Here is a 22,417-nt window from a genome sequence, read left to right on the forward strand (position 1 = left end):
CCTGAGTTACTGCAATCAAGGCAATCAAGACAGCACAGACACACCCTCTCTAGATGAACCCACAGGGGCATCACAGTATACACAGGATGTGGGGGAAACTTCTGTGTAGCAATGCAGGAGGAGTCACCGACTCAAAGGAGACACGGGGAGAGCTGGAGCTTTGATGGCAAACACTGATGGGTTTATTTGGAGCTTCGGCCGGAGAATTCACAAAACAAGTCAAAGAGTCAGAGGTTCTGACTTCACGGTAGAGATGCCAAATCAATTCTGAAGGACTCTACCCCAGACCCATGTATTTAGCTAGTTCAGAGAGAATAATCAACATTGTGCATAACAAGATGGAATCATAACACCTCTATCAGCTGACGCCAACAGGCAGGAACAGGGAGACACAACACTGAGAGCACAGCAGCCAAGGTTACAGGTGCGTGTGCTCAGTCAGGACAGTATGAACTGATAAACTGGGTCAAAGTTATGGGCCTTGGAAAATATTTCCCCAACACAGGATACAACTATACCTTAGTTAAGGTACTAATACCAAAACAATACTTTAAGCCAAATAATCTGAAAGAGCATTTGAAAAGTTGATTGATACAGTAGATGTTGTAGGTGTTTCTAAGCATTGTGTAAAAGCTAATGGGTCATTTGCATGTAAGCATGGTCTACTGTATGTTACTAACTCATCTCCATACATTATTATAAAAACAGATTTAATATAGTATGTTACATTTAAATGAATTAAAGTGGACCTATCATGCTATATTTGAATAATATAGTGTAGGACCATACCTATATAAGGCATATTTATACTTTTTTTTTTTCAAAATACCAAACAGATCATGCATTTTAGCCATGCCTCATTTCGCTCAATTTGACTATTTCTAGCTCTGTTTTAGCAAGGGCAGATTCTGTGAGAACAGCACCATCTACAGGCCTGGCATATGTACTACAGCGTCTCCAGCGCTTTCGAACGGCAATGGCCGTGGCTGTCTCCTCCTGATTGGTGGAGTTGGCCCAATAGCCGTAGCGCCACCGCCCTGACGTCAGGACAGTGTTCAAATCTGGATCAGTTTTTATCAGATCCGTTGCAGCCCCTTTTTTAGAGATTTGGGTATGGAGGAAAATAGAGAGGGTTGTGTTTTCTGACACTTGGTGAGTTCCCTGGAACACCGGGGACACATATTCATGTATATGCATACAAAAGTGCATTTTGCATGATAGGTCCCCTTTAAATCAGACATTTAGAAAAATGTTGTTAGTTTAAATGCAACCTGTATGTTTTTTGTGTACTGTAGTTAATTAAGGCTTTTTTTTTTTACAGGAGCTGCCTGAGAATGTTCTTGAGTTATTAAGGAAGTGCTTGACATTTCTTCCATCCAAAAGGTAATTACAGCCTTTAATACAATGATCTTGTTGTTGTGGGACATTGGTGACATTTAGTTTCCAAAACACTTTTGATGCGATTAGTAAAGACTTCCTGCAAAGGAGTCCAGCATTCAAAAGCAACAAGTGAAATGATGCAAAAATACACAGATGTAAGTTATTGCCTGACACTGAGATGAACAGTTTGACTTTATATAACTAAATGTTAAGTACAATTAATCCTCAGTTAATACACAATTACAACGTTAATGCACGCTCCCTGTTTGTGGCTATTTTGCTGTCATGACCATGTCTTTGTCCTCAGGCCGACCCCTGCAGAGCTGCTGGGAGACCCTGTTTTTAATGGCGTCTCCTGCCTCTATACGCCCTTCAAAAAGCCTGTTAGTCTCTTCTCTTCTTCCCTCCGCTGTGCACATCTAGAGCTTCCAGAGGACATCAGCGACCTTTGCAAAGGTCTGCCCCAAATACACACAACATCGCAGAGTTACACTGATACACTTTACACAAAGTCCTTCTATCAACCCTCTTCTTTCTGACAAAAACCTAAAAAAAAACATTTCTAAAAGCTGAATTGATTGTGTTAAGGTAGGTTACATTAAGAATTCTAGCAAGCAACTCAATTAAAGTAGCAGAAAGATAGAAGTAATGAGTGTAAAAGGTTTTAAGCGGTGTCCCGTGAGAATTGTCTTGCATAGTTAAGGAGTTTTGCATTTGATATCGCCTATAACCTCCACCAATTATATTGAGGGCTTATTTAGTTTGTAAAAGCTTTGTTCTTTTTACAAGAAACTGCGCTTACTTTATTTGTTAAACATTTAAATTCTATAACACATACTATTTTTAAAGCCCAGCAAAAATGGGCAGGATAAAATACCAACAGTGATCATGTATAAACCACCTGTGGGAAGTGTTTTTGGGATAGGGATATATTATTATTATTATACACGTTTCAGTTCAACAAGATTCTTACACCTATGTTTCACAAAATAAACCACATAATTGAAATGTATGTTTTGTTAAAACAATATCCCTTTTTACCATACGAGTGAACATGTGTGTTAATGTCAGGAGAGGATTATAAACTTGATATGAAGGTGACCTTTTGATTGTGTGCTCTGGTGCCATCTGTGCTTATGGGGATGTGTTTACTGTTCTGTGTGTATGATTGTTATTAGACGATGATGAAGACTACCTGTCGGAGCGCGCCATAAATGAGGTGTACCATCTGTGGTGTCTGGCGGGGGGGGACCTGGAGAAGGAGCTGACCAACAAAGGGATCATACAATCCAAACCTCCAATCTGCACTCTCGCAAAGTACATAAAACACACGCATGCAGTGATGAATCCATCTGCTAGCTTTAGTTGATATTCACACGCTCTCTGTCTCTGTTTCTGCTCTTCTTAAAGTTTTGTCCTGGAAGACGGGGAGTCGTTTGGACAGAGAAGAGATCGGAGTTTCTTGCTTGATGACACAACAGTGACACTGTCTCTGTGCCAACTCGGAAACGTAAGATGAAAACCAGTCAGCAGACATTTAAAATGTTGTGTAAATGTATGTACTGGATCATACTGTATGGTTGGGGTACTTCTTTCAAATATGTTCGCACTTTCAAAACAAACAATCAAATCTAAATACTCTATATGAACTTTTTTCTGTTCTCTTACAAAGGCAAGAAAACCCTTTAATAACAAGTACCTATTAACCTTGGCAATATTTGAAGTTAGTTTGTTTATCACACCAGCTGACAACTCTTCCTAAAAAAAGTTTCTGTCCAATATGCCTACGGTTTTGAATGCGGTTGATCCACAAATGTGGCATGCTTGGTTTATAGTGGGTGTTTTATTTAAGCTATAAGAGGTTTCAAAATGCCCCCTTGAACAAAATTAAACTGTAATTGTGAATCCATCTTATGTTTCTTAAGCCTCTCTATCCCTTTTCCCAGAGACTGAGGGATGTAGCAGGAGAAGCCTATTACCCTCTACTGGAAGACGAGTAAGCCATTTTTATCTTTTAAATTGCCTCTTTCGCCCTCTCCTCCCATGTCACAACTTCTCATGTCACCCTATCATTTATTTTGGCTCGGGTAATGTCATATTTCCTCTACTTCAGACAGTCAAGTCTGCCCCAGTCCAACAGCAGCAATGAGCTGTCGACCACCGTCAAGCTCCCACTTATCATCCGAGAGAGAGACACCGAGTACCAGCTCATCCGCATCATCCTCTTTGACAGGCTGCTCAAGGTCTGGGCTCCCTTCTAATTCCTACACACACACACACACATACACACATTGATGCTACGCTCATTAGCATGCTTTCCCAATTACAGCGAAATCCTAGATATGTCAGAGGCTGGTGAGTGTTTCAACTCCAGTTCTGGATTTGTAACAATTATCATTTAACCAGGTTACTTTCTAATTAAAGCTGGGTCATATATACTCTGTTAAACAGGGAATTTTGGATTGTTTCGAAGTTGGGTTGAATCAGATACTTATCCATATTTATTGCATGTGTCCTGAAGTAAATTGCGGTGTGCACACCCTCAGTTTGGAGAGACAGACAGAAGGACAAGCAGTATTCCTGTGGACAGGGGTTGCTAAAAGAAAGGCCATCTAAAAAAACATCAGTATGCTAGATTTAGAATATTTTCACTGCTTTCCATTGCTTTCAGACAGCCCTTATTATGGGCAGGGTACTTTAAATGTTTCTTTGGTCTTACCAGAGCCACCAGACTACATAAAAAAGACCCTGTCATTTTACCAGGCACAACACTTTGGTTGCTGGTCTACCACTGGCTCCATTGACTACTTTGTTATTGTGTGATTTTGGTGAAAGGGTTAGTCTGGATTTCCAAAGGTTTCACAATATCAAACTTAAAAAAACATCATGGTAGGAAAATACAATTAACTCTCCTGTTTTGTGAGGTAAAATGTTTTTTTTTTGTCAAGGAGTGGCAATTTATTTGATGGTAAGGGAAAAAAAGTGATTATTACAAAAATATATTGTAAAATGTGTTTTGCTGCTGCCCCGTTCACATCAGTGTATTGCAATGCTTCCAGGTCTATTTCTCCAAACTGGGGTTCACTGTAGGTAACACACTGAGTATCGAAAAGTATCTCAAACCCACTTCAAAACATCCAAACTTTTCTTTTTTATACTTTGCCCTCAGGCGTATCCTTACAAGAAGAACTTGGTGTGGAAAGAGGCCAGAGTGGATATCCCCCCTCTTGTTCGGGGTCTTGTGTGGGCAGCACTGCTGGGCATTGAGGTATAAGATACATTGTAGTCTTGTGTTGAGACAAGATGCAGTTTTAGCATTATTTTCTCTGGAAGCTAATCTTTGAAACCATTTATTTTTATTTTAACAGGGTGACATTCAAGCCAAATATGAGAGCACTGACAAGGATACCCCGATCCCAACTGACAGACAGGTCATTTATTTGTAACCATACATATGTAAAACGTTGTTTACACTTTTGGAATGAATGTAGCTTTATTATCTCTACTGTATACCACAGATAGAGGTGGATATCCCGCGCTGCCACCAGTACGATGAGCTGCTGTCGTCTCCGCAGGGTCACATCAAGTTCAGGCGTGTGTTGAAAGCCTGGGTGGTCTCTCACCCCGACCTGGTCTACTGGCAGGGTCGGTATCTGCTGTTTCCCTATCCTTCATTTACATTATTCCTTATTGTACTATTCATGACTAGACACTAGATGGTGCTCATGTCACATCCTGTAAACTCGTTTTTTTACCCTCAGTTTTGTGAACATATACATAACAATTGTATTATACATTTTTTATTTGTTTTCCTTGCTTTATTTCAGGTTTGGATTCACTTTGTGCCCCGTTCCTCTACTTGAATTTCAATAACGAAGGTAGGGATTTCAATTTAAATAGCCTATTGTTATAACTACTAAGTGCTTTTTTCTAGTTTTTGACTTCCTTTCATACTTATCTTTTCACAGCGCTGGCATATGCCTGCATGTCCGCCTTCATCCCAAAGTACTTGTACAACTTCTTCCTGAAGGACAACTCTCATGTCATTCAAGGTGAGATATAGTAGAATAAACACCTGTTGTGTCGACCAGTTATACTGCCCTGCTTTGTTTTGCACAGTAATACAACACTGCATTGTACAACACTTCTTTCTTAGTTTTTATGGATATAAATGACACACTACATGTCTCTATCTCACTTGTTCTCACTCCAGCCATCCAGGGTTTTTGAGTTATTATAGTCAACTGCCACTGCAAGTTAAGTAATAAGTATTAATATGGTCAGAGTACTCGGCTATGTTGAAAAACAAATTATCATCGTCTGGCTCGGAGCATCAGGCCATCAGCTCGATGTTGATTAAATTCTGGCTACATGTTGTTTCTAAGCTGTGAAAACTAATTTCAGTCCGTCCTAATGGAGTTTGCAGCTGAGCCACATCATTTAGATAAAGGGAAAGAAATGAAACTGCAAAAGCCTGCAGAGCAATGTCAAAAGCAATTCTTATGTGACAACAGCTACACCTCTTGAACTCTGTGGGGGAATGTGACTATTATCCTTTCTATCCACTGCATGATGCCCTGGAGAGCCGGCTAATGTTTATCCATCTGTACCGAGCCCCTGTTTTCATTTACAGTGTGAAGAATGGGAGCCCAGCATTACAGGGTTTCCACTGGGCATGTGCACAAGTCAGTTTCCAAGGTTTCAGTGGATTAGCCGTCCACCTGCAACATTTTGGCTTCGTCTCTTTCTGATGATTTCTCTCTTATGGTTATTCAAAACACAAAAAGATAAAACATATAACATATCATTTCAATTCCCTCCTCAGTCTCTTTGTTATAAGGCAGCAAATAGCTTCTTGTGATGATTTCTAAACTATGAGATGTCTTTGCTTAATGGTTAATATGCTAAATTCAATCATTTATGAGGTTAGTGTGTGAATGTTTACATGTTATGTAATATATATTGCATTCTTAGCAGTGGTGGAAGACGTACTCAGGTCCTATAGTTAAGTACAACTAATAATTCAGCAGTGTAGAAGTACTCTGTTACAATTTAAAAGCCCTGCAATCAAAAATATATTTACCTACCAAATCTTAAAGTACTCATTATCCAAAGTGGCCATTCTCTGAATATTATATAAAATATCTCTGGTTTATAATAAGTGATTCATTCATATGTCTTATCATGATCCTTTTACAGCTGGTAAAGGATCACATATTTTTGTTTTAATGCCAGGTATCTGGATTTAATGTTTGTATTAATAATATAAACCTGCAAAAGTAACATTACATTTAGCTGACGCTTTTATCCAAAGCGACTTACAATTACCAATTACAGGGACATTCTCCCTGGAGTAACTAAGGACTAAGTGCCTTACTCAAGGGCACACTAGTGGTGGTGTTCCTGGTGGGATTTGAACTGACAATCTTCCGATCTTCAGCCCACCTCACTATCCATTAGACCACCACTAACCACTATCCCTAGTAACAGCCACTTATGTTGTCAAACAAATGTAGTGGAGTAAAAAGTACAATATGTTTTGGCCAGAATGAATGTAGTAGAGTAGAAGTATAAAGTAACATGAACAATTCTCAAGTTAAGTCAAGTTAAATTATTGAGTACATTTAGTTCCTCTCCATCTCTGGTTCTTAGTATTGACTGCAAAGTGCTTGGTTGAGAAGACTCTCAATATAAAGTTTTAAGCACTCAAGCTTTAAAATGTATAGACCTCTTGCCCTTTTATCTGTTTTTCAGAGTACTTGACCGTCTTCTCCCAAATGATTGCCTTCCACGACCCTGAGCTAAGCAACCATCTAAATGAGATTGGCTTCATCCCAGATGTAAGTTACCAAGAGAGCCAGCACCCTGACACACTGACGACAGCAGACTGCAGAGGAGGGCACACTAGGATAGCAGTAAAGTCTTCTACTGCAGGTTTACCTTTTTAATGGAAAGTCAAGAAAGTATTCAGGATTCTTCCTCTCTGCACCAGGGCCAAAGAAAATGACCATCCATAGATCACCTTGTATATCCTTTCATTGTCATAGACACTTTTTGTTTCCATCATCCTTTCCAGAATTTGTGGCTGGGGTCATGCTCTCCCTATAGTCCACTGGTGATGATTTATACAGCGACTAATGTCTGCAAGGCACACTTAACGATTGTCCTCTGCCAGGCTTACATTATTTCTCTTACTCTGTGCCACTTCTTCCTGCCCCTCGCTTCCCTCCTTACAGCTCTGCTCAGACAGTGACAAGGTTAAAGTCTCTCCCCTCTCTGGGGTTTGGTAAGTGCGCTGATGAATGTGTGTCACCTGTGGACCGGCCACTGGGACATTATCTGATGAAAAGTGGGGTCTCTGTCATGGAGGAGTCAGGGTTTAAAGCCTATTCCTCCTTCCTCCTTCCTCCTTCCTCTTGCCTTACAATACTGCAGCTCCTTTTTTTTTAAAGTGGAGCAAGTGAGGCGAACAACTGTAGCCTGTCTGTCATACTTTAAAATGTGTAGGAAAAATACAATTAGAGAAGATATGTTGGCTTAGTGCCTAAATGTAACTTGTGTTGCCTTTCCTTGAACAGATTGTCCCATTGGGTTCTTCCAATATCATCCGTTTTTACAGACTTTCAAAGAACAACATGCCTTTTTGATGCTGACCTTACACGTACTGCATGTACACGACTACCAGCATTGACTTGCCTTTCAAAGGGGGCTTTTATACGCCTGCTTTCATTGTTGGGACAGGATGATATTGGAACAGGCTTTGTTGTTACAGCTTTTCATGCTTGATGTCGATCCAAGTAATTAGACTTTTTTTACAGACCATAAATTCCTTTTTTTCCCCTCTTCATAAAAACATTCAGATCTGTTGTTTTACCAAGGCAATACATCCATCTGCTCTAAAAACGAAATGTCACTGCAGTAAGAAATGGATTTGATTTCCCATATCGAAGCATGGCTAGCTCAATACAGTTTGTCTTGTGCAAGCATGCAGTAACCACATGTAATCTTAGGAAATGGTGCGGGGTTGGATCCAGAAATGCCTGCAGCCATCGGCAGAGAGTCAGATTGCACGTGGACCAGCGGTTTGATTCAGGCCATTCTCAATTTGGCCACATCTGCTCTCTTGGGTCTTCCATTTACACCTACACTAATCCAATCTGGCTGGATTCGCAGTGCTGTGGAGCTGTTGAAATTCAGGCAGCGACTCAGTGGCTCTGTCTCCTGGTCATTACTCCTGGGCAGAGGGGGGGGGGGTCTTCTCGACAGTCACCGGCTCCTACGCAATTAGCTATCAATTAACTGACTTAGATAAGCTCCAGCATCCCTGCACACTCTGCTGCAGACGTTTTCCTAGTAAATATAACAGAGCGTGAGTGACGGTTGCCAGCGTTTGCCAGGTGTTGTAGCAGGTGGCTAATGGTGCAGTGTGTGTGCGGTCTTTAATTCCAATTTTATGCATTTCCTCCAGGGAAAGTGTGTATTGGAGAAAGTGGAAGTTGGAGAGAAAGAAGTATGGATGACACGACTTGTATAATGACATTCATTGCTAGCTTTCTCCCCGTCGACTAATAACCAAACGCAGCAGTTTGCTCTTTATTGTTGTTTCTGCTTCTCTCAAACCGGAGAGATGTGCAGCCTTTGTGCCGCATTTCTTAAAGAAAGCTCTCCAGTGAGAAAGCAGTTCATTTATTTCACTTTCAGCTCTCTGCACTTTGTTCCGACATAGTGAATATTTTATACAAATGAATGCTACATTATCTCATGAATGTGCTTAAGTGTATTCTTTTCTTTCCACACAGCTTTATGCCATTCCATGGTTCCTGACCATGTTTACACGTAAGTCGTTTTTCTTTCTACGGTGTGAACATGATGTGGCACTTAGCAAAACCTTTCAGAGGTCATTTTGAGTCTGTTTCATTTAGAGTATAAATAAAAGACTCTGAAGGTCAGTGGGCACAGTATGGACCAGTTCTGAAGGTTTTTGTGTTTTTTTTTCTCTTTGTGACCTTTATTTCAGCTGCTCATTCATCCCAGTTCTGAAGGGCTCTGTTGCTCAGTCCAACATTACCTCGGATTTGAAGATCTTTCATTTATCTATTCTGTATCTAAATGAATACATTTTAAAACACCAACATAAAGCTAATAAGACATCTGCTCGCAGCAATTTTTCTCGTCCTTGTGGGAAAACATCAGTAAGGCAGAGTACCAGCTGCAAACATCATAAATATTTTTGACCAAAACATCTTAACTCGAGATCCAAGGCTTCTAGCTTTTTCTGAGCTTTTAACTACATCTTAGAGTCTACATCAGTGGAAAGTGTTTTCTCAGTTGTCATTGATCTGAACAGGGTACAACTGACACACATATCTACAAATTCATGTTTCAGGTTCAGTCTTTTAAACCATTGATGCAAAGTAACTATTTACATGTAATATTTTTACTCTACTTATTTATATCCATTTGCTGTTACATCCTACTTCTTCTCCACTACATTTCCATACAGCTAGTTAGTACAAGTTACTTTCCAGAGATGCTAAATGCAAAACGTATGATACATTGTTGTAGGATAAACCTCCTAAAGTACTGCGTATAAAGCAATTTAAACTAACTCAACCAACTCTATAATCTATTTATTTTTGATGTTAATGTGGGATAATCATGACATAACATTTACATATCATCTTATGTCTAATTTATAGTTTAATTTCTAGCTTAATTATCTGAATTCGTTGTCAACTACCATTTTAAACTGACCAGCTAATAAAATGGCGACTGCTATTAAATCAAATATAAGTAAAGTGATTGCTGTGTTATGTAATTAACACGTTGCGTAACACTGTTGAAAGAGATTTCTTTCCCAAAATGCCAGCAAGAAATGGAGGGTTGACATTATACTGTGGTGTTTAAAAAGCAAAGGTATTCAGATACATCTCTGTACCAAGTGTCACGTCTCTGTGACGACACAGAGTGGCAGAACTGAGTTGTAGACTTTACAGGCTTATTATTGCGCTCCCTGTGAGTCAGTCCGCACCATTTCTTCATGAAAATACTGACTAATAAGACTATTAATGCACTAAGTTGGAAAAGTAACATCCAGTTGTGCCTGAGATATTTTATGAGATACATTGCATAAGCCATTGTGAGTATGGAGATAGCTGTACTCAGACAGCTATTTCAACATTATTGATCACATTGTAATGATTTTACAATCAGCTGAATACGCAGGTTATTTATTCTAACCTACAGTTTGTGAGAAAGATTTTTGAGGTAACATTAAGAAAGGACTAATTCAGTATATCTAGGTCCATTGGTTGGATGTGCCAGACAAAATCAATTTCAAGCGCTCTATCCCAGGATGGTATAAATAAATGGTCTTTAGTAAATATGGATTTAGTACATTAGAAGAATACATCAACACTTATTGGCAAGCTCTCCTTCCTCAGGAGAACCTTGAGGAGGGTTTGATTTATATAACTTAGTATGCCCCTATTTATTAGACTTCTTCGTTTTTATGATCTTGAGAGCTCTTCAATTGTGAACCACTTCCTGCTAATAAATATTTCCCCTCCCTAATATAACTTAAAGGAGCACCTGTGGATGTAGAGGTCAGGATATACACTTACAAGTTGTTTTTACAGTAGAAACAAAGGCACTTATGGTAGAGTTATTCACTGTACCAAGATTTGTTTATGCATGCAGCACTGGGGTTGTAGAAAATAAGCAAAAAGCACTTCTCTAAAAGAATCCATTACGATAGCCCTGCAGTGAGTGCTACATTTGTAAAGCATTCGGCTTCTGGTGAGACTAACACGCTTGTATTGTGAGAGTGTTGATAAGTGCTCTATTCAGGGCATTTCTGAGAGCGTAGTTTGGGATGTTAACTCGGACTGCTTTATATTGTGTGGTGTTATGTCATCCTGAAAATTCGTACAGGGAATAAAACATTTCAGTTTAATCAAGTTAATTAGTTTAAGTGTCATTAATTTCAATCAGCCTAGGTTGTGGTGGTCAAATAATTTAGGTTCCCGCAGTTCTGTGATCATTTTTGGATCTTGATGATGTCTACAATTGAAACTTTCCAAATATTTGAAGATGATAAAATATTACAGATCCCAGCAATAATTAAAGGTTTCATTGATTTATTGTGGAAACCTGTGATCATGTTAGAGCCCTTTTATCTTTGTTAGTAGCAGAGACAGGGTTTAATCCTTTTTTGGCTGGTTCTGAACATGCAGTTTGTCATTTCATAGCAGCCGTACGCTTTTATCTTCCACAATTGTAGCGCTGGAGTATGAGCAAATAGGTAAGGGTCACAGATCAATGTTACAAATTGAATAATGTGCCATTAACCTCTGTGTACAGATCCATCAACTGCTTGAATAATGTTTTACCTTTTTAATGTCATTTTAGATTGTTGCTTTAAACTTTGCAAGTCGGCACATTTACAGAACACAACCATTAATTTACATTAATTGTAGCCAAATTGATCTTGATCAGCGCTTTGCAGTGAGGTGTTTTGTGACACACACACACAAATACACACGCACACACATACTCGGACCAATCCTTGGGTGTAGAGTTTGAGGTGGTGTGACCCCTTTACCCCTCACCCTCCCCCTGAGGCAGTGTGTGAGTCCAGTATTCAGAAGGTGTGCCCCTCTGACTGCTGATGTCCCCAATCCAATACGAGACAAGGTTGGAGGGTCATCTTCAATTCACACACACACACACACACACACACACACACACACACACACACACACACACACACATACACACACACACACACACACACACACACACACACTACCTGTCATTCACATGCACCAGTCTGCCCAGCAGAATGCTAATGTGGAGTGCAACCTCTGAGGCATTTTCTGACCACTCCTGCTCCCTCAGCCTTACAACATTCACACTGCACACACACATGCACACACACATGCACACACACATGCACACACACAAACCCTCAAATCTGCTGCCAAGCATCCACCATAACAAACCACGGGATGATATAAACAGGCGGACGGCACTGGTTCCCGTGCATTAATCTTAACAGGGTGGAAACATTACATTAATAAGTAATATGAGTGAAATGAGTGCTGCAGTGGGACACATTATCAGGATGTGGCTTTAGTTGGCTTGAAAAAACGTGTGCAGGTTCCTCGCACTAAAGCTCCTCAGCCCCCTGATGTTCTTCCTGTCATTTTAAAACAACACCCACCTAAAAACATTTCCCCAGCTGCTTCCCCCACATCACATTTCCCTCCGAGCAATCTTGCCAATGCACAATACTGCTTGGTGAGCTTCCCATTTTAAAGCCATGTTACAGTAAGTAAATGCTCTAGCACATGCAAATCACACTCATTATGTAAAAACGGATTCTCTCCATCTCTCTACGTATGTGTTGCTCGCTACTGTCCCGCTTACAGAATCCTATTGTACATCCCTCCAGGGGATATGTCTTTTCAGGCACTCTCTTAGTCAGTCTTTATGTAAAATCTCCCTTTTGTTGTGTTTATTCTTGTCCCACGCCATGCAGATGTGTTTCCGCTGCACAAGATCTTCCACCTGTGGGACACACTGCTGCTGGGTAACTCCTCTTTCCCCTTCTGTATTGGCGTGGCCATACTGCAGCAGCTCAGGGACCGTCTCCTGGCCAATGGCTTCAATGAGTGCATCCTACTCTTCTCTGACCTGCCAGGTGAGAATATAAGCTCTGATTTACACATTTTTTTTAAATACTAAGTCTTCCCTTTGTCCCTTTTCCAGCTGTAATCCAAACGTAGGCTAGGCAAAATGTTACGTAATAAAAAACAACATCCTAATAAGATCAGATAAGGTGGACATTTATTGATTCCCAGGGTAATTCAGGCGTGAAAGCAGACACTATAAGAGTGAATCACAGACTGTACAGATAAGAGTTCAGACCACAATAACAACAAGATTAAGATAGTGTCTAACAGCACACGTTCTTCATCCGTTATATCATGTATCATCCATAGCAGATATACTTTTCCTGCCTTCCCTTGACCTAACTAAGGTTGTCCATCTGTGTGAGAAACTAGCATTTTTAGGAGGCTCATTCCTCAGAGTACTAATGTGTGCTGATGTGTCTTGAGTTAATGTTATCCTCAAAGCAGACACACTCCCTCCCACGATGTGCTGTATGTGTGCCACACTCTCTGCATCCGTCCAACAGTCAACCGCTGCACCCTGGGAATTGTCTGCCACAGAAAACCCAGACTCTATGGTTCTCCTGCATTTCTATCACTTATTATCTCCAGTCAGAGCTTTAAATCCATCTTTAGTTTGTGTAACAACTAGTAAATAAATTGTTGCTATTGGGTTCTTTGGCTGCTATCAGACGTGAAACAGGGAGACTAAGAGACACCTTTTTTGTATCTCTGGACAACAAATGCAGGATTACCCATGGAAGAATAATAGATACAGGCACAAATAAATAAAGCCAAGGGTTAGCATGGGGATGTGAAGCTAGCAGGCTGCCTGAAGCAACTATCACTTTGCTCATAAATAGATTTATATTTCATATAAATCTCACACAGGGAGAAGGTGTGGTGTTGGTAAATGACACGAACAGGGGGGAAAAAAAACACTTTAAAATAGTAGCAATCCAGCATATAAAACATAAAAATGTGATACACCTGCATTCACTTTATTGCTTTTCGCACACTTACTGCAAATCCTGGTTTGGCGTATATTCATATATAGGTTTTAACACAGCAGTATGGTTGAAAACCCCAGCTGGTTACAGTGTGTTGCAGCCCTGAGTTGTTCTATATCCGTATATCAAATGAGACACAGTTGGAGGGACGACAAATAAAGTAGTATATAGTGGCAGGTTTGATATGTTCAATGTTTCACTTTCCTGTAGGTTATTATATACAGTATGTTAAAGGTGGGGTAGGTAAGTTTGAGAAACCGGCTCGAGATACACTTTTTGTTATATTCCATGGAATGCTCTTAACATCCCGATAGCAATGAATATCTTAAGTGCTTTGACAAAAAATCCATAAACAATGTCATCTGTGGAAGCCGTAATACTGTAAAAAGCACGACCAATCATCTGAGCCGGCCCGGCTAAAATAACTGGATGGCCTACCTGCCTGTCAGCCTTCCATCTGTGCACAAACTTATCTCGTGCCCTCATTGGTCATGTGCGCGTTCGTGTGTGTTGGAGGAGGGGCTCTGTAAGGAAGTGGCAGATTTCTTCCGGCTGTGTATTTTCAATTTCTAGCGATCTCGAGCCGGTTTCTCCAAAATTACCTACCCCACCTTTAAGTGCATGTGGTCTGCAAAGGCTTATATCCCAATGTTCCCTCCAGTAGAGGCGCACAATACAAATATGAACCTGAAAATGAGCATAATATGTCCTCTTTAAGTCATTTTAGCACAAGTGAGGATTTGGATTTCTTTTTATACCACATTGAGTGAAGTCTCTTGGTTTCTCTTCGTCCGTGCTCTCTTTACTTCTCCTTTTTTACTTGCACAAAAAGACTACTTCAGCAAAGTATCAGTGACATAACATCCGAGAGCAGCGTTCATGCAAATGTCTTCCGAATAGACCTCTCGTCCTGGGGATAGCTCAAACAATTTAATTTAAAACTCTATTTCCAAATGCTGCTCATCCCTATTTTTCAATTTGAAAGGCAGACATTGAGGTTATTCAAAACCAACAGAGATTGAGATGTTTTGTCCAGAAGGCATGCTGCAGCGCTCTGTAAACCAAGACCTGCCGCCTCCTCTTCTGCCTGAATTCAGCGTATACTTCACGGTGTTTTACTGTCCAACAGATTCATGTGATTGAGGCGGGAGGCAGAAGGAGAGCAAGTTGTCCTTATAAAGGTAAAATATGCTGGCCTAGAGCTGCAGTCAGCTTCTTTGGCAAGATTTCCTGAGAGTGGCTACCGCTGCCAGCTTGTCTGTGTATATCACGTCCAGTCTCATTATCGCAGCTTGTGTATACCTGGGTAGTTACAGCGTAGCATCTGGCCCACTCTCTAAACTATATTAGGAATGAATTCTGGGCTTTGGACTGACTTAAAACAGAACTTGTTTTCTTAAATGTCTATGAATGTTCTGGTCCAGACTGTAGCGAGTAATATACAACTTGTAACAGACACAGACTTCTAAATCCACTACCAGGAACAGTTCATCAAAATATTTATAAGTGCTACTAAATGACACGAGAGGTTTCACTACGCTGGGCTTATTGGCCTGTAAAGTGCAGGGTTTGTTTTTAGCCGTGCTCGATGTCACCTTGTCTGTGCATTGGTTGTTTCATCTCAATGGCTACCCTGTAATTTATCAACTAGCAAATGGATTGCTATAAAAATGTTGTTCAGGCATTCGTGATTCCCAGGAGCGTATCTATGTTCCCGATATTCAATGCTCCCCGGCTCAATATCCTCTTAGTATCACACATTAAAGAGACCATTCAAATGATTTCATGATCCCGGCAATGTTTTTCCTATAGGTTGAATGTTCAATTAATGTTTCCCTGGGTCAATATGTTGGAATAACCCTCAGTGTATAGCCTACTTCAGTGGATGTTATAATCCTCAATACGCTTTCAATTTGAAAGACAGTTTTCTTGACTTATGATATCTCTATCTCCACTGTGGCTGATCGGATTTTCACCATTTAAAGAGGCCCCAATTATGGTTTTTGAGGTTTCCCTTTCCTGTAGTATGTGTTATACGTTTTTGTGGTCTGCAAAGGCCTCCTCCTCCCCCCCCCCCCCCTTCCAGAACTACTCCATTGGACTCCCTTGTTTACTTCTGCAACATTGTGACATTTGCGCTTATATTGGCCAGCGCTCCAACACATTGTACGTAATAGGCTTATGGGCGGGACATCTCTTAGCAGTTGACCAATCACACAAGAGCCAGCCAGCTAACCAATCAGAGCAGACTGGGCTCTGGTTTCAGACAGAGGGTGAAAAGAGGTGCTGCAGCACAGGCAGTATGAGAAAAATAAAGAGCTTTTTGAACATTGAAGCATAGAGACACAAAATACAAAAATGAACCTGCAACGAACTATGAAGATAGCCCTTTGAAATTATCTCACAATATAATTTCAAGAGAGAGTGTGGATCCCTGGTGAATAAGGGTGAAGGCCTGCTGACTTCTTTGTCTTTTATTTGTCTAATAGCACCAGCTCAAAATGTATTACATATTATGAGTGAACTCATGCAAGATCTAATGACACATGTTGAATAAGCGAGTTATACAACTTTCTTATAGACCTTTTCATCCTTTGATGTAAGCAAGGTTAGGTCAGCCTGTGTGATCTGCTTCATCACGTCATTCAGTAATGAGTAAACACTCCCACACACAAATACTCACCAACAAACACACAGATTGAGAGTTATGTTAGATATCTTGTGATTTGTAGCCCACACCTGCTCCTTCCTGTGATCAGGCGGGTAGAATTGATGTCCTCATACGAAGGAGGCTCACATGAATTAGTTTCAGAGCCGATTTCCACATGCTCCACGTCGTTGTTACTACCTAAAATGCAAATGTGGAGCCAGAAATATATAATATGCTCTGATGCTAGCTGGACACCATCAAATTAAAAGATAGACTTACTCTAGTTTATGTTGCACACAGGAGAGAGAAATCACACAGCAGGATATAGCTAATTGAAAAGAGAATTTTTTTTATTTGGAATAAAAGAACCACAACATGTTAGCACCGCATTTCAATTATAAAATTCCGCCTCTTCCGACAACCCCCTTCCCCCCCACTCCCATTGCTCCCCGGGCGCTGTACACTGCTCCTAGTACTAGACTCCTTGTACAAGGATGGGTTAAATGCAGCGAACACATTTCACTGTGTGTGCTGTGTGCTCTGCATGTGTGACCATTAAAGAGGGGTCTCATCCCTCCGATTCTATTCTATTCTATTCTATTCTATTCTATTCTATTCTTAGTCGATCACGTATGCGTTAGAACGCTAGGCAATAGAAGTGCGAGCGTTACGTAGTGATGTCACTATGTTACAGAAGTAAACAAAGGAGTACAATCAAGGCGTTTCAGACACGGGGGGAGTGTGAGAAACTAAACCTGGTGTGAACTTTAGGATTTTACACTCTGCACGCACAAGAAACTAAATGACACGCTGCAGGAAAGGGAAAACCCAAACAATCTACATTAAATAGGGCATTAATATTTCTCTTAATTTCAGCCTTTGGATGATGAAAGCCTGCATTTACTGAGTATGACTGTGTTGTTGCATTATACATTCTGACTTAATCTAAGGTTAAGAGAAGAGGATGAACTTTGCTAGATGCATTAGAAGGCTTGACATTTAGTTGTGAAATAAAAACTAGCTCTCTTTCCTTCCCCGTCTGAAGCTGTCGGAATAAAAGTTAACAGTCAAGATAACATTACAGGACAGTGGCTCTTAAATGATTCAGACACACTCCTCTCTTTGCCTCCTCCTAGGCAGTAAATGGGGCCAGTGACAATAATTCTCAGTGACAAGCCTATTACACATAACACTGGGAAGTCTATAGTTGCCAATATTCCAATGAAGAGGAGAGGTCCAAATGTAGAAGAAGTGATTCAGACTATAAGGTGCCTTTGCTGGTTCACCAAACTGTCAATTATTATGGATACTCATCGTCCTACGTTTAACTTTCTCTTGAAAATATGTTTAATTCATCCTGACTATCCGGGCTATTACTTAATTGAAAAAAAAATGTTGAATTATTTTAAATTTAAGTTTTATGAATGATATCACACTCATTATATTAGAGATGGAAATTAAATTAAATGGGAAACAGGTAAGCGTTTTGCCTTGGAGCCAGTAATACATCTCAGCCTGTCATTCGTTGGCAATTAATCTCATTTTGTGATTCCAATTTGCTTGGTCTTGTAGCCTCGGGTGATCTATAACTTTCTCCTGTTTGAGACTTCATTGATTCACAATGGACCAGCGAGGCTCCCCGGCTGACAGGAACCGTGTATTTACTGATGATGCAGCGGCACTCGCCTTCACGGGACATTAACATCTGTCTCAATGAGCAGGGCTGGGCACAGAACCGATGAGCGCTTGTTATAGACGTTTAGTTCAGAGAAAAACAACCACAAGCAGCTGAAAGAGCTCCAGGCAACGTTACACTCAGGGACCCTTTAAAAACAGAAGGAGAGGTCGAACATTGATGTTGAAGGTTTTGTTTTGGGAGTGCATGACAACTATGGCATGACACATTCACATTTACATTTGGGTATTTTGGTATTGACTGATATATAGGGAGTATTTTAGATTGAGCTGACGAAAGACAAACAATACTTCATGCACAAAAACCTACTGTATGAAAAACACACCTTTTTAAAGAGGACATGTGTACTATACATAGTCTTCTGGTTATATTGACCTGGGGGGTATTTTATAAATAATAATTCATAATTCACTATAGGCTGTTATTTGTGAGCTCACTACACTTTACCCAAGAAAAGTTCTCATTTGAGAATAACTGAAACCTATTTTCAGAACCGCAAATTAAATTTCGACATGTATTTTTTTTTAGTTGGCTCCAGTGAGCATTCAACACGTTCAGAAAACTAACAAGCTGCTCTGTGGGCAATTTCATACAAGAAAATAACACATTACTGAACACATTTTGGCTGCAATCACACCACATTAGGTGTTGGAAAAACTGCAGTCCTCCTATTCATTTGAATAATGTTTTATTTACACTTGTAATGTCAACATTGACGATTTTAAATATTTAAACTGAACACAATAAATTGCAACCCAAATGTATACGTAAAATATGTTAAACAATATAAGGCATTTTATTATGGTTTACAAATAAAAAAAACATTCACAAAAAGAGAGGGGAAATGTCACAATCAATGGATTATATTCTGTGGGTAAAGTAAATGATGTTGAAACACTTTAATGCAACCCATTTTTTTACTTTTATTTTAATTAAGTACAATTATTTTATCTCCATTATTGTCAGTTCTAGCTTCCTCTGCACCAAAATCCAATTCCAAAATTCCCCCAAGCTGCTCTTAACTAATCATGCTATTCTACTATTAGTGGCAACAATTCAGACCCACAATCAACGCTACTGTGTAATTACGGAAATGTAATTTTGTCTGACTAAAAAAGAAAAGTTTTAGAGTTAGCTTCCTTGGAATGCCCAGCTGAGCCCAGGGCTTGTTAACATCGCTATCAATCTCCTCGTCCTCATCCCTGCCTCTTTTTAGCCCGAGGAGTGATTGCTTGCAGCATTTGTCGCCCTAGGGGAACACGTATTTTCCCTGAACTGCATGCGAGCCTCTCGGTGAGGAATCTCGGACCACCGGTGTGTTTTTCACTCGAATGAACCTTGTAACTGAGTCTGTGAGGTCCCATGGGAGCTGACAGCACCCTAACCTCGACGCCACTGTGGGACATATCGTCGGGGAAATATACATATTTTAAATTATTTCCCTTGAGCCTTGGCCAGGTGCAGGTCATACCAAGGAGTGCTCATTAGGCCAACTTGCTTGTTATCCACCAGAAAAAAGGGGAGTGAAAGAGAGAGCCTGTCAGTGTTAAGAGTGTGAAGGAAAGAATTCCTAATTTACACAAATCCTCGGCTAATCCAGAGTCCCTGTTTCCTAATCCTCTCTATTCTCAAAGTAACAGAAGAACATGTTGCTTTGCTGTTAGTGCTCACATGAGGTACAGCAGCAATACAATGGGCGGATAGGATCTTAAAAAGCCACTGCTGAATGACTGTTTAAGAGTAGTAATGGCAGCAAAATGCTAAGGTCAAGCTGCTCACGTCTACAACTAAACCTCCCACACACCATTTACATAATCCTTTATGCTTATTGTGTAATTCAAGGGAGGGATTCACATTTGTATTCATTCATTTTAAGCTCTGACAGCAGTTAAATCATTTTGTAGTAGAAATGTTGTCAGTGGTAAGTGAACATTCAGAGATTAGCAGATGAATACCCTCTGTTCTGAGTTTATTTAGCTTTTAAGTGAAATATGTCTTGGCCACTATTCCATGGCTTCTCTCAGAATAAATTGAAATGACTCTGGTGATCCTCTGTCACCAGTAGGTCGAAAATGTTTTTTTGTGTTTTAATAGCAAATATCTGCAAGACCAATCACACTATTAGTTCAGCTGTAACTTGTGTTAAGTGTTAATTTGCAAATCTTAACATGCTTACAGTCTAAAATAAGGTGATGACCAGGGGAAACATCACACCTGCTAAACTTCAGTGTGTTGTCATTTTAAATATGTAAGCATGCTAACATTAGCACTTAGCTCAAAAAAACGACTGTGTCTATGATCCGCTAGCATGGCTGTAGACTTTTTCTAGTCTTCTTGGATATATAAGGCCCCCTGCTAATTTTCAAAAATATCTTTCGTGACTAGGTTCAACTTTATGTATTTATATTTTTCTCCTGTTGTTTTTGTTGCACAGAAATCGACATTGAGCGCTGTGTTCGTGAATCCATCAACCTGTTCTGCTGGACTCCAAAGAGCGCTACCTATCGACAGCATGCTCAGCCACCTAAGGCTGCTGGAGACAATGGCTTTGGGAAAGCAGCGTCATATTACACGTCTGACTACCAGGATATGCCCAAAACAGACCTGGTAAGTGTAACTCATCACACACACACACACACACACACACGCACACGCACACACACACTAAAATTCCAATTAAATAAAGGGATATCTAAAGTAAGCCACCTTTTATTTACAAAGCGGTGGACTGATTCTCATTATTATCTACAAAGTACATCCACCTGTTATGAGTCAGTGACTAAGCCGCAGTGAGAAAGAAGAAAGTCTCCTTTTAATTATTTCCAATTTGTTTCTATGTTGTAACCTTTGTTCAGTAAAGTACAAGGCTTTGTTCCAGGTGTCTTGTATCTGAGGTAATGAGCTGTCTCTTTCAACACAGTGAGGCTTTTCAAGGCCTGAACATGACACAATACAGGTTTTAATGTACTTTATAGTAGAGACATCATTTCTTCTTCACCATACCCTGTTTTATGATACTGAATGATGCAGGAACATCTGTGTGTTTTTATATCTTAAAAAACATGTGGCCTTTTTGTTAATGCTTAACATATTTAGCATGTAATAACATATACATAATGAGGTATTTTCGTGGGAAGAACAATGAAAACATCTCATGTAATACTGCATTTCAAAACCTATTTTCAAATGCAATGATCAGTGATATGAAATATGAATATCAGGCTATAACTAATGTATCTAATAATGTTTTGTTTGATTTCTGTCCATGTATGTATCATGTGTTCATATAGTCAGTATATGAGCAATCTCTACATCTTGTTCAGTGACGTCCACGCAGACTGCTTCTTTACAGACATCACTATTAAAAGGTTTATAACGTATGAATCATCAGCAGCTTATTTTAAAGGGGACCTATCATGCAAAATGCACTTTTCTACGTCTTTTATACATGAATATGTGTGTCAGGGAAGTGTCAGAAAACACAACCCTCTCTCTTTTCCTCCATACCCAAATCTCTAAAAACGGGGCTGCAACGGAGCTGATACAGATTTTAAATTGTTCTGACGTCAGAAACGGGGAGCTCCGCCTATATGGGCAACTCTCCACCTATCAGGGGAATGGGGGGTTGGGCCACGGCCATTGCCGCTCGAAAGCGCTGGAGACGCTGTAGTACATATGCCAGGCCTGTAAGTGGCGCTGTAGTCTGCCACAAAAGCAGCGAAGAAGACTTCTCACAGAATCAGCCCTTGCAGAAACAGGGCTGGAAAAGAGCAAATAGAGCGAAATGAGGCATGGCTAAAATGCATGATCTGTTTGGTATTTTGAAAAAAAACCTTCACAGACATGTTTTATATAGGTATGGCCCTACAATATATTATTCAAATATAGCATGATAGGTCCACTTTAAGTTATGAATTAGAGTTGTCTTGTGAGGCTTCGTTTGTAAGGAGGCGTGTGGCGCAGTGGGTTGTGCGTTGGTGTTCGGATCAGAGGGTCACAGGTTCAA

General features: G+C 40.1%; 1 protein-coding gene across 1 annotated transcript in view; it reads left to right on the plus strand.

The window, feature by feature from the left end:
* tbck (TBC1 domain containing kinase) overlaps window positions 1-22,417 on the plus strand; it is a 46,583-nt gene that overhangs the window by 4,265 nt on the left and 19,901 nt on the right. The window contains exons 9-23 of the mRNA XM_034130463.1: window positions 1,322-1,383; window positions 1,688-1,836; window positions 2,559-2,697; window positions 2,791-2,890; window positions 3,327-3,376; window positions 3,494-3,623; window positions 4,550-4,648; window positions 4,749-4,811; window positions 4,899-5,025; window positions 5,208-5,258; window positions 5,349-5,432; window positions 7,135-7,220; window positions 9,180-9,216; window positions 12,923-13,084; window positions 20,846-21,018. Of these exons, the coding sequence (XP_033986354.1) occupies window positions 1,322-1,383; window positions 1,688-1,836; window positions 2,559-2,697; window positions 2,791-2,890; window positions 3,327-3,376; window positions 3,494-3,623; window positions 4,550-4,648; window positions 4,749-4,811; window positions 4,899-5,025; window positions 5,208-5,258; window positions 5,349-5,432; window positions 7,135-7,220; window positions 9,180-9,216; window positions 12,923-13,084; window positions 20,846-21,018 (1,512 nt within the window). The remainder of the gene's footprint in view (window positions 1-1,321; window positions 1,384-1,687; window positions 1,837-2,558; window positions 2,698-2,790; window positions 2,891-3,326; window positions 3,377-3,493; window positions 3,624-4,549; window positions 4,649-4,748; window positions 4,812-4,898; window positions 5,026-5,207; window positions 5,259-5,348; window positions 5,433-7,134; window positions 7,221-9,179; window positions 9,217-12,922; window positions 13,085-20,845; window positions 21,019-22,417) is intronic.

This window comes from Trematomus bernacchii, unplaced genomic scaffold, assembly GCF_902827165.1.
Source record: "Trematomus bernacchii unplaced genomic scaffold, fTreBer1.1, whole genome shotgun sequence".
Lineage (NCBI taxonomy): Eukaryota > Metazoa > Chordata > Actinopteri > Perciformes > Nototheniidae > Trematomus > Trematomus bernacchii.